The sequence below is a fragment of the Brachyistius frenatus genome, unplaced genomic scaffold, assembly GCF_029030835.1.
Source record: "Brachyistius frenatus isolate BFR_SWC_R1_liver_20210118 unplaced genomic scaffold, ASM2903083v1 Contig_58, whole genome shotgun sequence".
In the NCBI taxonomy this organism is placed as follows: Eukaryota; Metazoa; Chordata; class Actinopteri; family Embiotocidae; genus Brachyistius; species Brachyistius frenatus.
In genome coordinates this window covers 1,552,863-1,566,619 of record NW_027210657.1, presented here as the reverse complement: position 1 = coordinate 1,566,619, position 13,757 = coordinate 1,552,863, and the positions used below count along the sequence as shown (strand labels likewise).

Here is a 13,757-nt window from a genome sequence, read left to right as displayed (position 1 = left end):
TAATATAAACATAGCTATCTGTGTTCTTAAGCAGCTCGTCATTTGTATAAATATCTAAATACTGGTCAAAACTCAGTTAACGCTAAATTGTGTTTTTGTTATTGTCTTGTGGTTCAGGTTTTAGTACGCCACTTTAAATTGTGTTCTGCTAGAGGTTTCTTTTTTATTTCTTTGGGTGTGTTTCATGTATTAATTCCACAAAATTACAAGAACTGTATCTTGGATTTACACAAAAATAACTGGCGTTAAGAGCCTCATTAAATTAATGGGATTAATGCAGGAATTTAACAACCATATTTGTTCCATTTCAAGCAAGTGATGGTCTGTTTGCATCCAGTGATGCAATCACCCAGAAACTCTGCAGTCTGGCACTGTTTACAGCGATCACGTACCCAAACCAATGAATACCAGGCTTTTAATGTTGTGGGACACCCATTTAAAAAAAATTATAATTTTTTTAATTACTTATATACTTTATGGTCTATTATGTCACTGTAAAGCCAGTTATACTATTCTGTAAATTATGTATTTTCTACTTACTGATTTGCGTTACATAAAGCCTGTCCTGTAAAAATGACCCTTTAGGTAGTTTATTCTGCATGAAACACTTCTGAGGAAACAGGCGCATGGGTGTCTGAATTTAGATAAGTGTTGTCCTCAAAATTTATGGTCACAAGGTTCAACCTTGTGATTCCACTTATCACTCACACCAACTGTTGTCTGGGAGCAAGATAGTGAAAGCTGTCTGCTCGCCGTGCTGAACTTGGCAGCTACCAAGGCTCCAAGAGTTGGAAAGGGGGGGGGGACTGTATTTATATTGAAACCTACAATTTACAAATGGGGACTTCACGAGATATCTTTCGTGTAACTGCTGGAGAGGAAGCATCATCTCCCTCGAGTAATCACAAAAGCACAGTTTTCAGGAGGATCATTTATTGACATGGGCAACTGAGTGCAACCATCCTGTGAACAAATCCATCAGCTCTCTTTTGAATGTAAGCTTTACCAAAGCAATAAATATGGTTGATATAAAATCATGCCAGCATTTTATGCTGCCAGTTGAACATTTACAAAATACCAAAAAAACAAAAGGTCGTAGCAGTCAGCTAAATGAGCTGCCAGGTTGAAACTTAAGGCAAGGCGGTCTTCTGCTTGCAGGGTACATGTATATGCTTCTTTTAGCCGATCAGGTGACCTGCAAGACAGGAAAAACAATCAGTAACAAACATTTAACAAAAAGATCACAAGATTTAATAACAGTACAATGAGATTATGTTGGTACCTTTGTTAGACAGACTTTTGGAAGTTGTTCAGGATGTCGCCATAGACAAAGTTGAACAGTTGTTCCTTTGACTTGGTTCCATCTAGCTGCACTGTAATTGCAAACACAGTTAATCAGCATGATCCGCTTCGATTGTTTGATATGACAGTGAGGAAGTGTGTGTGGAAAAAAAAAAGAAACAAAAGAAACAAACTTACAAACATCAACACATGATGTCTCCATGATGTTCTTGTGTTTCAGATACATGGGCCAGACGTGGCCGTCGAACAGGCCGGGAGGGTCTGGCACCGTGTAGTTCCTGGAGCTTCAGAGACACAGAACCAATTACATCACGCAGCAAGACAGCAGACTGCACAACAAACATCAGGGAAGAACAGCGTCTGAACACTTACCACCTCCTCTTTTTGCATTCTTCATATGGGATGGAAATAAAGTAACGTTGGTTCAGCACGTCGATCAAAGGTCTGCATTGGTAGAAGAACTATTAGTGTCATTTATTTTTTTTACATTGAGAACATTACTTAACCGAGATGTTAATTACAAGTTCTTACCCGTAGGTGTAAAGCAGGAAGCCCTCCACAATAAGGATGTGAGTCTTCTCCTCCTCCTCCTGGTGGTCAGACTTTGGGACGATATCAGTGTCCAGGGTGTTATTGACGCCATGAGACTTCTCAAACTTCACCGGGTTCTCCAGCCATGCGTAGATCGTACTCATCATGGCGTCCATGTCCAGAGCAGTGATGACTGGGCGGGAGGGACGGAAGAAGAAAGAGAAGCGTAAAGAAAATTGCAAAGAGCAACTGAGAAACGTGTTCAGAGTCCAATTTTGTCTATTTTGCATGCAGATTACAGAATCAACCACGCCGTTACAGCTGCAGCAAACACACAAAACAGAAACAAACAGACACACATACATACACACACCACCAACCCTTTCATAAAAACCCAGGCTTACCATCGTACTGCTTAAAGCCATCTTCACCAACTTCAATCTGATCTTGGGGCTGAAACATACATTGATAAGATGTACCCAGGTACATTCCACTAGAGCTATACTCTGGAAGGCTCTGACAGTGTTGTTACACACTAGGTCATAACTGTGGCTATAACACAAGTGGCAAAGCGTAACACCCCACCGACTTGCGTTAGTTACTAAGAGCAATACTTTCCGTTAACTAAATCCAAAAATTAAACAAAAGGGAGGCGTGTGTGTGTGTGTGTGTGTGTATGCCGCGCACCTTGAAGAAGTCATCCTGATGTACCACACAGCAGTTGGGCAGGTTCTTGATCAACCGGTTGGTGAGGGTTGTTTTCCCTCCGTTGGTTACGCTGCATGAAACAAAGCCGTTAAAGAGGAAATTAATGGTGGATGAAGCAACCCGCACAGAAATGTGTCAAACTCACAAGATTATAGAGCAGACCAGCACAGATATGTATTTTATCTGGAGTGTTTGTGCAGCATTACAAAATGCACACATTACACTTTTTTTTTTACCATTGATCACAAAAAAAAAAAAACCACTTGAAAGAATACACAACCCCCCACCAGAGGAAATGTTTACACTTTAATAAAAAATAAAAAAAATTATAATTTGATGGATTTTCGAATTGAATATCACCACTGTATAAAAAACAGGGTGGGTCAACTGGTGGGTTTACTAATCTCTATTACACGCTCGTAACTGACAGCTTTTATTTATAAATAACCACAGATGACTAGTTCGTGTTTACAGAACCTGGTGGATGGACAATGACATGTGTATTACGGAAAATTTACAACAGCGGTATAGCAAAAAAAAAAAAAAAAAACAAGGGAAGCAACAATTTCGCATATGCCTTGACCGCTCTCCCCACGTGTGCCAGGCTTTGGGGGGCTCGTAGTTAGGTTTTCCGGGTATCTTAGCTCAGCTTCCGGAGCCATTCATCCCGAGGAACTCACCCGCCGATGCCGATGATGTACTTCATGATTTCAGATGGTCGGAGCTCGTGGAGAAAAAAAAAAACCAAAAAGTCAAAACGTCAATAAACCGGGTCGGGAGCACGGTGATCAGACGGGAAGAAAGCTTAAAAAGAGAAAGGTTGCAGCAGGAAACGTCAACTACTTGATTCCTCCATGGCACTTGATTTGAGTGGGTAAGGTTAGCGCAGAGACGAGCTGTCACTCGGACGCGGTCTTTCCCAGAAAGAGGACCTCAGCGTGCTGCAGCTTCCACACATACTGAAGAGGAAGCGTCGTGATTGGCTATTTAAACACCGCCAGCTGGCTGACACACCAAGGTCAACCAGTAAGCGAGCGTTACCGCAGCCGCAGCCCCGTCCCCTTCCTCTCCCTGCTTAACCTAAAGTCATGATGTAACTTTTTAACCCTATAAATTAAAAAATAAATAGATTAAATTTAAAAAAAGAAATGCAATTTTACAGTTCCTCGTATTTGGCTCTTTTGAGTGTTTTTAATCACTATTTATCAGTATTAAGCCCAGTTTCAACTGAAATATTGATATGTATTACTTATTTGTACCTTCCAATACTGAATTTTAACAAACTTTTATATAGTGAGTGATTTGTGGCAGCAGAAGTAGGGGGGGGAGGGGGAATAGAGCATTTTCTATTCTTTATCAAGCAAAATGGGACATATTTCAAAAATATTTTTGATGCATTGCATTTGCCAACCAGTAGTGGAAGAGTCAAAGCTGAGGTAAACTTCTCCACTTATTCAACTTTACACCATGACAACACAGCTACATCAGCCACAAGTCATATGAACATTTTCCACTAAATTATTCCCTTTTTATCGGACCACCATGATAATCAACATTAACATCACCTTTAAAATGTGGCAGAAAGACTGTTGATACTGAGGGGCAACATGTGGGACTCATCATGGTTTTTGATCGTTTTTGTCCTTTTGTTTTTTTACATGATATTATGGCATCACAACGGGACATGTAGTAAAAGGAAGCAACATTCCCAGACAGAATTGGCTGCCGGATCAAAACGTGGCCACTGTTGTACAAACTTCATGTCCTAGAATACCTCACTACTCACACACGCGTATGTCCTTAAGCCACCTGGGACTTGCATGGGAAAGACCTTTATAATCATGAGATAGAATATAAAATAAAGATGTAGAACAATCAGCAATGTTAATAGCGATACTCATAATACACATCATATATGTCCTTGCTGCATTAGAAAACGGTTCATACCAGTATCTGACTCAGAGACACAAATGATAGCATCTCTTGACACACTGACATTACTGTGGTGTTCATTTCACCAGCCTGCAGTTGACCTCTCTGTTTTGTTTAGACATTTCCATACCGACACCGTGACACAGTTTCCTGAGGTTGCACCAAAATATCGCCTATGTTGGGGTTTACACCCTCGAGAACCTCAAATATGAAGAGGAAGTCGCCAAGTGTGGAATTCAGTTCAGCTTGTAAGGTTTCTATTCATAGTTTGACTCAGCTGCATTCTGCCAATTTGGAGCCATGAGACTCAGATTTTCCTGAATTTCTTTACGTCTACAATAATACACAGCACAAAAGCTTTTACATTCAAACATTAAATCTGATGAATGTTTAACAGGATCAAAGGGAGCCTCAAGCTCGACCGTGTACTGGAACAATAGGTAGCCTTCTCATTCGACTAGCATGTGATAAAATGGAAATATCATTACCGTGAAAATGTGACAGCTTAATCCCATAGGCCTAATCATGCTTTTCACGCAATAATTTGGTAAAGAAACAAATCCCCAGTGACAAAAATCTCCATTTTTGTTAATGCTCTTGATTGGATAATTGTGCGCATGCACTGGCTGCTTTGTGCACATAGCGCCACAGAAAGTCACAGAATATAATCCCTTCCGATTTGACTGAAAAAAACAATAGTGACTTGACAAAGTTTGGACGTGCCGAAGTAGTTTTAGCCAAAAGGACTACTTTAATGTTGTGGTATTCAGTTGTTGTACTATATACAATCAACTCTTATATCAGATACATCAGGATGCATTGATGCCTTGATGCATTGATGTCCTGATGCATTGATGCATTGCATGCTGTAATCAGTGGTGAAAGAAGTAAAGGTACTTTGGTAAAAGTATACTTTATACCACAATATGTTAAGCCTTAAAATGTTTGGATACATCTATATTTCTAAGTATGGATATATAACTATCAAACTGTTCATCAAGCATTAAAAGTAAAAGTGCTCATTTTGCATCTGAATGGATTCCGCCGGTGTTATTAATTGCAGCTAATATTGAGTTATGATTACTTTACTTACATATTCCTGGATAGTGTTATCAATAACTTTATATCAAGATCAGTCTGAAGGTAAACTGGTATCTGTGGCTGTCGGAGTAAGCACATTGAGTCACCACAATACTTGTGTTTTTTGGGAAAAAAACAACAACAACACTCTGAACATCATTTATCATGCAAGATGGAGCAAAAGTATTGAATACTGCTCTGAAGTGAACAAACCCCAAACATTTATTATGAATGTTTGGCAGCCTTTTTGATTTTATTACAAGCTTTTATTTTGTTTCTCAATGGAGACATTTATACACATTTCTATAGAGCTGTAAATTACACTACCTGGGCTTTTTTATTTTTTGCAGTTATAACTTGACTAACAAACGGCATGTCACTGTTCTCTGCCTTTCAGTTTATTGTGCTTCCTATATTACTTTGAAATCACTGATCTCTTGTGTCTGTTTTTTCCTGCCAGTTTTTGTGTTCACCTGTGTCTCATTATCTCATCAGCCCTCTGTGGACACAGCTCTGCTTCATACCCTTTCAATACTTAGATGGTTGCAAGTCTTTGTTTTACATTGTAAGTGCATTGCTTTCCAGTTTATTACTCTCCTCTCGTAGGATTTTTTTTTTTCCCAAAATGTTTGCCTTTTAGCCTGCCACCTGTGTTTTTGGTTTATCTGTAACCTGATGATCTACGTGAGCGAAGCTGGCAGTTTGCTTCAACCTTTGCCTTCAGCCTGAAACAACTGCTTGGTCACCACAAACTTAATCCCTGCACTTAATAACTGTGAAAACCCACAGAAAAAAAGGGTCCAATTCTTGTGCAGCTTCCAATGTTTCCAAAAATAACAAATATGTGAGACTGAATGTTGGTGAAATTTGTATAAAACCATCCGCAACTCATTTCGAACATTTCTATTTGATGACTTGTTCATAAAGGAATACAGTGTGTGCGTTCCTGACAGAGAAAGTTGTGCTCGCATACAAAAATGAAAGTCAGTAATCAAAAGAGGAAGAGGCCCTACATTAATGCTTGTATTTGATTTCCTTCAATGTAAAAACTTGAATTTAATAAAGAGAACCAGGAAGTTAATAACCTTAAAGCTACTTAAATAGTATGTATTAAGTGTCTAATAAATATCCATACAAGTACATCCAGTCACATGAATACTCTTTCAGACATGGGTGTGGCGGTCAGAGCATGAGTCTCCTTCCTTTAGAAAGACACCACCAGACATTATTTAATAATATAGTTACATAATATTGACATGTGTTAACATGAAACTTCCTTACTGCTAATGCTGCTATTTGGACAGTCTGTACTTTAACGTGACTTACACAAGACTGCGATTCCGAGAACCGAAGTGCAGCGAGCAGTCAGCCGTGAGAGGTTTTGCAGGTGAAAGACTTTGTCACCGTGTATCCTGCCATGAAAATCTTGACAAGATGTGAGATGCTGATTCAGCAACAGAGCAAACATTACTCTGTCCCACATATCGAATGCCTCACAAACCTGAGAGATCCTGTTTTCCCCCCGTTTCATCTAAAGTCTTGGATGTCACATTGGTGTCACCCTGCATTCTTCATGTTTAATCTGATTGTGTTTCCATAAATGACAGATTTTCTCCACGATCCAGTCTGGCCGTCATGCATCATGTTAAATCAAGGCGTAAAGAACATTACATAACTGTTCACTTAGTAAAGATTGTAAGGTAAGTGAGAGTTGAAGCAGTTTGATTGATATTGCACATTGTGTTCTTTAATTGTGGACTGAAAGCGTCCAAACATCTGACTGCCATCTGCTGGAGAGGTTTTGATCCTGTTATATGCTTCATGTCAGGGCTCCGTTCCAAACAAAAGACGATCAGTTTCTGCATGACAAAAAAACAAAAAACATAATGTCATTGCTGCCATGTCTCAATACAAACACAAATTGTTATCGGATGTTGACACATTTTTCTTTTGATAATGAGTCAAAAATGTTTTACTGTCCAAAAAAGCTGAATGATTGCAATGACATAGTAATTCTGAACACTTATTAGTGCAAACAAAAATAGCATGTTATTGCATTTATTACACCTTCAACATTCGATGCTTTCACAAACTTACCCAGAGATTTGTTCAGCTTATATACTAAGTATTTTCACCAAGATCTACACAGCATCTCAGAATCAAGATAGCTGATGAATGTTCACAGTTTTAAAATTATTTTTTCATATTCTTAATTTTCCTTTTGGTTTATGTTCTGTCTTTTAACTTTGTGCAGCAAAGTTGGGGTGTTACTTTCATTGCCCCGTGCTTCATCCATTTTAAAGAGAGTGGGGTTGAGACTTGACGATGTAAACAGATGAGTTTAAGATGTGGTTTGATGGTAAAAGTAGAGGAATTAAAAAAAAAAAAAAAATAAAAAAAGTCAAATCTCTGAAGCTTTTTTTTTGTCTCTGGTTGTTACAATTGAACTGAGAAATGTTATTTTCTGTCACATGTCTTGCGCATGTGACAGAAAATAACATTTAAAAGGAATGACCTTAAAATACTTGGACACGGTTGAACTCGCGTGAACCTCATGTTTACATGTTAGTGTCTGTCCGTGTATGTTGTAAGTTCATTCGAGGTGATTGACGACCGTCCCAGGCACACGCATACACAAACAAACACACAATCTCTCTTTATCTCTTCAGACTTTTGTCCCTTTCTTCCATCGTTACATTTTATATGTCAAATACAGTCCGGTTACGCATACATATTTGTTTTACCCAAAACAGATTTAAGACACAAGCAAACAAGGTTGCAAAGGATCTGAAATCATGCTTAAAGAATCAAATCAACAAATTAAAAAAGGGTGATAAGCTTCTTGCAGGAAACACATTGAACAAGTTCAGAGCTGCAGCATTTCTAATTTAAACAATTTAACCAAATATTGCTAGGAACATAAAGTAAGAGATGTTTCCATTGTAATAAATAATTATTGCTGGAGACTTCAGGTTATTTGTCTCTCAAATGAGCTCTTTAAATTTGTCTTATAGTTTGAAGGAGCTGCAAAGCAGTCTAACAATATATGGATGGACTTAGAGATCGTTGGAGAATTTGAAATTTTTTGTCTGAATTATATTTCTGCTTCTTCCCCCGACCCAAGTTTTCATACAATCTTCCGCTGCTTTGTAGAGGGCGTTTTAATACATCATCACATTTTAACACTCTGATTTGAAAACAAAAGAAAACAATTTGGTCATCCTTTCTGGAGACAAAAGAATTTCCAGGAACTTCATAAGTCATCGTGGTGACAAAGACAAAAACAGTCACATGAGGAAAAATCATCAGACAGCAACAGGAACTGGAAAATACTTCAAAGCAAAGAAATAAACATCTAACATCATCCAATATGGTAATAGTTTTAAATACAGAAACCAAATTGGTGTATCTGCTGCAGCACAAAAAAAGAAAATGATCAAACATCCAATCAATCAATCCATGCTAAACTAAAGTGAAATTGTACCAGAAGATAGATAATGTTTCCTTTTACAACCACCTGTACTCATTCTACATAAACGATCTCTGAATTACACACAATACAACAAATCAACCAGACCTGATTATATGAAAACCTTTGTGAAAACCCTTTATGAAGAGCTTTACTCTCACAACTCTTTTACAGAATAACTGCCAAAATATTATCACCAAGCGTGAGGTTTCAAGCATCCTTTGACCTTAAACATCAACTTCCTGCGTCACGGCGAGACATCCAACTTTGCCGCATCGTCACGGCGACATCCATTGACAAAGTCCAACGAAAGTCTCAATATATCATCAACTGCATGTTTAGGTTATTGTGACCCGACTTTAGGTTCATGGGATCAACCAGCTCCACGTAGAAGGTGAAAGTATGAAAAGTGTCATTTCCAGTGGCCAACAGGGGGCGCTATGACTACGAGCGAATATTGCCCCACAGGGGTCTTCAGGGAGGGGCTGTTATAAAGTAACGAAAAGTAACGAAAAGTAAGAGGTAACGCGAAGTTACGAAAAGTATTGAAAAGTAACGAGTAACGAAAAGTAACAGATAATGAAAAGTAACGAAAAGTAACACAAAGTAATGAAAAGTAATGAGTAACGCAAAGTGACGAAAGGTAAGGAGTAACGCAAAGTAACGTCAGCGCGCAGAAGTTCCTGCATTAAAAAAAAAAAAAAAAATGAAGCTGGACGGTTCCTTGTGTTACCTGTGCAGGTGTGCTTTAAAGCTGACTATCACGTTTTATATTTTCACAGAGCTCATCACACTCCTGGTTTTATACACTTTAGTTTGAACTGTGACTTCTGGTGCTGACTTCATCGATGACCCATAATCCACCTGAAAATCTACCTGCAGCATTACAGGAAGGATTTTAACTGACTTCCCGTGTTCCTTTACGTCCTGTGCTCTTAATTTGGAAAAAACAATGTTTGTACCCGATTTGACCCTTTTATTGTTTCATTAATGTTGCAGTTGTGTAAATATATTTCTGTGACACACTAATCCTTTGGAAAATGGAGGACAAACTGTTTTCTATCTGATTTTATCTGTTTGCTGAGAAAACATCTATTACTACTTAAAGTACTTACTTAAAGTAACGTAGCAACAAAGTAACAAAACATTGGTATGAGTAACGAAAAGTAACGAAAAGTAACGCAAACACGCTACGAACAGATCGGGTAGTCAGGTGACCACGTGTTTTTGCACGTGTCTACCGGTGGGTGGCGGTAATGCGTCTTGGAAGCTGACTGGCAACCGCCCAAAAAAAAAACTAAACGAAGAAGAGGAAGTACAAACGAGGAAGTACAAACGACGAAGATCTTCGTGGATGTTCCTCAAGAAAGATGGACAGCGACGGAAACTTTAAAGTAAGCACATTTATGAATGCCCGACTGTCATTACTAACTCTTTGCTGACTCTTTCCAATCTTAACAGAGTTTGCACGTGACTTTATGTCATCCTCAGTCACGTAGTAGATTAAAAACGAGAAGTTGCATTCTGCATGAGCAGGAATTTAAATCAGCAAATCTCGTCGAGTAATATTTTTGCATCTTCAAAGATATAAATAAATGTTTATACATTTAGATGTGGCTTCCAGACAGAGTTAAGACTCTATCTTTTTAAATGTCTGAGATGCTTTTACAGCATTAAGAGGTGCAAACGGGAGGAAATCAATCGCTCTGATCTGTAACTCAGGTTTCCCTTAACTTTCCCTTTTGAACATAATCAAAACTTGTGAATGAGAGATGCAAAATAAACGAGCTGTTTGTCAGAATAAAAAGGCTGAAATCCTCCTACGGAAGTCAGAATTAATCTCAAATCAAACTGATTCACACAACAACAACAACAAAACCCATCATATTGCTGTTTCCAGAAAGTCACCAATTTTACATAAAATACCTTTTTACACTTAACTTTAGAGCTGACAGCTGGACCAGTTAACGGATGCCATCGTTGATGTGTCTGAAGTTGTTTTGTTACTAATCTCTATTTTCTTTTCCAGATTCATCCCTCCATCCGGAAGGGATTTTCCCTTCCTCCGCCAATAAAATGCAACAGCTGCTGTTCTCCATCCAAATTTCATTGTCCATTTTGTTCGCCAACATTTTTCAAACCCACAAAGCCCTGCAGAGTTAAGTTTCATTTGACCATACATCTAAAGAAAGCCTTTTACATTGGAGGTAGAGTTTTGTTTATTTTTTTTCTATTTTGAAACTGACAAGTTTCTTCAAAAATGATTCATGTCTAATTTATTCAGGATTACATGTGTTGTTCTTATTTCAGATTACACAATCCACAGATGCGGATTGGAGTGCAGACCACAGCCACATTTCCACTGTTTGTACTGCACAGCCACACTGATAAGGAAAAGAGATTTCACCAACCATCTGCCATTCTGCCGGCAGGCCAAAGAAAGGAGGGCCAAAAAATTATCCAAACTACAGGCAGGTACGACTGAAAGAGTCCGAGCCGACGGACTGAGGCCTGCAGAGATGGACACTACTGCATCTAACACAGTAAGGGTGTGATAATGTGACGAGGCACAGCCTGTTGGTAACTGCAGATGTGCATTGTTTAACAAACATGTTTGTTACGCACACACAAAATGTTGCTCGGTCTATAGGGATTTGTCTTACGAAAGGTGGAGCAAAGGAAGACGTGACTTAAGCTGCTCGTTTAATCAGGGAACAAATGGAGCTTTAAAAAAAACCTAATTATTACTCAAACATATCTTTTAAACCTCTTTTTATGTATTTTAATTACTGCGTAACACCGAGAGTGCTCCTTACGCCTTTTTTTTTAACTTTTGCAGTTCACATTTTATTATTTACATCTTGTGATTATGACTTAAAATTTGCTACAACTGCAGTATCTTTTGAGGATATAAATATTTTCTTGCTTTGCATGCATACCAATATCATCCTGCAACAGAGACTGATTTGAAGATTTTTACTCGTTTTATAAGGTACGAAAGAAAGCCGCCCTACGGCTCTGAATCATGTTAATCTACGCATTGTTTATTTGCTCCCAGTCTGTTTGACTACATCGGTGCTGCAACTGAAACAATGAAGCTAAAACCTTTCTACACATCTCATTAAAATCAGTAATCTTATTTTGCACATCGAACAACTCCAAATACTTATTTGGCAATAATACAGATTTCATTCAGAAGAACACATCTAAGCAACAAAATAGTCAGATGCACTCATGCTCTGATGATGGGGCAGTGATATTATAACTTTTAACTCGCACATTCACATAGTTATTATTTTTTTAGCCAGCTGTCTTTCCTGCAATTGGCAGCTGCAGCTGTGTTACTTTCAGCCTGGATTATGTTTAATTTCTTTATATTTGTAGAATATTATAGTTTGCTCTTTGTTTGTAAAATAAAATATGACGCTCGGCTGCCAGTACGCTTGTCCATGTTTGTGATTGATCATATGCTGCAAACCCCGCCCCTTTTGTGGGAACCCACATAGCTTGATTGACAACTTCTGTATTGACTCACAGAGTTAACAACCACCTTCGTGTGACCACTTAGCGTGATCACGTTTGTTTGACTTAGTTAAGCCAGTTCATGGAAATATATCCTGTTATGTTGAACCTGCTTTGTAGTCCAGGACCCAAGTGCAATAGTTTCCCCAGATTAATGTTATTGTCACAAATTGAGCGTCCTACAGCTGAAAAGCAAAGACACTTGGCCTTGTTACGTAATCAGTCGTGTGACTGAACCCTACAGAATTGAATTTGTTGTTTTAAAAAGTGTATCTTGTCCTCACAGCAGAGCAACGAGGACAATGACATAAAAACCATCATCCCAGATTCTCAGGACCAAATCAGCCAGGCGGCAGACAGCAGCCAGTCTCTGATTCTCTTTTCCCCCAACTCAAAAGAATGTGACATTGTGAGGAAGATGAAGAGGAGTACAAAGCTAGAAGCTTCCAAATGTGACCAAAGTGTGCAGACAGTTATTGATAAACCGCAGGACTGTGATGAATACTACTTCATGAGCCTTGTGACGATGTTTAAAAAGTTGTCCCCTCAGAAAAAGGCAGATGTGAGGATGAAAATCGAGAGGGTCCTCCTCGAAGCTGAATTTGAGTAGAGACAAGATTTATATGCACAAAAGTTAGTTTGTTGTTTACTGTTTTTTTTTCGTTTTTATTTTTTTTAAATTTATTGGGAGAGGAAACGTTTCAGTACTTCACTACCAACCCCAGAAAGAATTCATTATTTTCTTCTGAGGTGCAAATGAAAACGCTTGTCCTGTTTTACAGCTGTTACAGGTGCCAATGCTGCTTTTTGAAGAAATACGTTTCTCAAAGCAACTGACACATTATAGACCTATGCGTTTGACACATTTTGAAAGTTACACTGTATGGTTAATAAAGATTAACCAAAGGTTTGTGCAGTGAAGATTGGTAATCCTGCATCAGACAGACGCAGTGATTTGGGCCAGTTTTAATCAGGCAAATCAATCAGCTGCTTGTCAAATGTGAATGTATTATAAAATGTTTTTCATTCAAATAAAGCACCTAAATTGTCTGACTTTCAAACTATGTGATGTATTTTTTAGGTTGAACATTATTTTATTTTTTCATTTTCAGGCCAGATAGCATGTTAAAGTTGCCTAACTAACAAAGCTCAGAATTAGAGCACTTACTGCCAAACGATTTGAGCCTGTCTGGACATAAACAAAAGGAAAAAA

At 38.4% G+C, this 13,757-nt stretch overlaps 2 protein-coding genes across 3 annotated transcripts; one reads left to right on the top strand and one right to left on the bottom strand.

Annotated features, from left to right (window-relative positions):
• Positions 1-916: 916 nt before the first annotated feature.
• mibp2 (muscle-specific beta 1 integrin binding protein 2) lies at positions 917-3,488 on the bottom strand. Of its 2 annotated transcripts, XM_069705689.1 has the most exons (8): positions 3,222-3,488; positions 2,521-2,611; positions 2,238-2,286; positions 1,834-2,026; positions 1,675-1,746; positions 1,480-1,586; positions 1,283-1,373; positions 917-1,195 (listed from the first exon to the last, which is right to left on the bottom strand). In XM_069705689.1, exons 1-7 carry the CDS (start codon positions 3,245-3,247, stop codon positions 1,288-1,290), a joined length of 624 nt encoding a protein of 207 aa, XP_069561790.1. In that variant the 5' UTR covers positions 3,248-3,488; the 3' UTR covers positions 917-1,195; positions 1,283-1,287. The 2 variants fall into 2 exon arrangements, with proteins under 2 accessions (XP_069561790.1, XP_069561791.1); XM_069705690.1 differs by lacking the exons at positions 2,238-2,286; positions 3,222-3,488.
• A 6,848-nt stretch (positions 3,489-10,336) lies between these two features.
• On the top strand, positions 10,337-13,575 carry LOC138625080 (uncharacterized). Its single transcript, XM_069705764.1, has 4 exons — positions 10,337-10,416; positions 11,052-11,229; positions 11,333-11,565; positions 12,831-13,575. The coding sequence occupies exons 1-4, from the start codon at positions 10,393-10,395 to the stop codon at positions 13,152-13,154; spliced, it is 759 nt and encodes a 252-aa protein (XP_069561865.1). The 5' UTR covers positions 10,337-10,392; the 3' UTR covers positions 13,155-13,575.
• Positions 13,576-13,757: the final 182 nt, after the last annotated feature.

Excerpts from the sequence above, each read along its gene's own strand:
- mibp2 (XM_069705689.1), bottom strand. The coding sequence starts at position 3,247 with ATGAAGTACATCATCGGCATCGGCGG. Across the intron at positions 1,747-1,833 it reads TTCCTGCTTTACACCTACGG|ACCTTTGATCGACGTGCTGA; the intron begins GTAAGAACTTGT and ends CTACCAATGCAG. Across the intron at positions 1,374-1,479 it reads GACATCATGTGTTGATGTTT|TGCAGCTAGATGGAACCAAG; the intron begins GTAAGTTTGTTT and ends TTGCAATTACAG.
- LOC138625080 (XM_069705764.1), top strand. The coding sequence starts at position 10,393 with ATGGACAGCGACGGAAACTTTAAA. Across the intron at positions 11,230-11,332 it reads GAAAGCCTTTTACATTGGAG|ATTACACAATCCACAGATGC; the intron begins GTAGAGTTTTGT and ends TTCTTATTTCAG. Across the intron at positions 11,566-12,830 it reads ACACTACTGCATCTAACACA|CAGAGCAACGAGGACAATGA; the intron begins GTAAGGGTGTGA and ends TTGTCCTCACAG.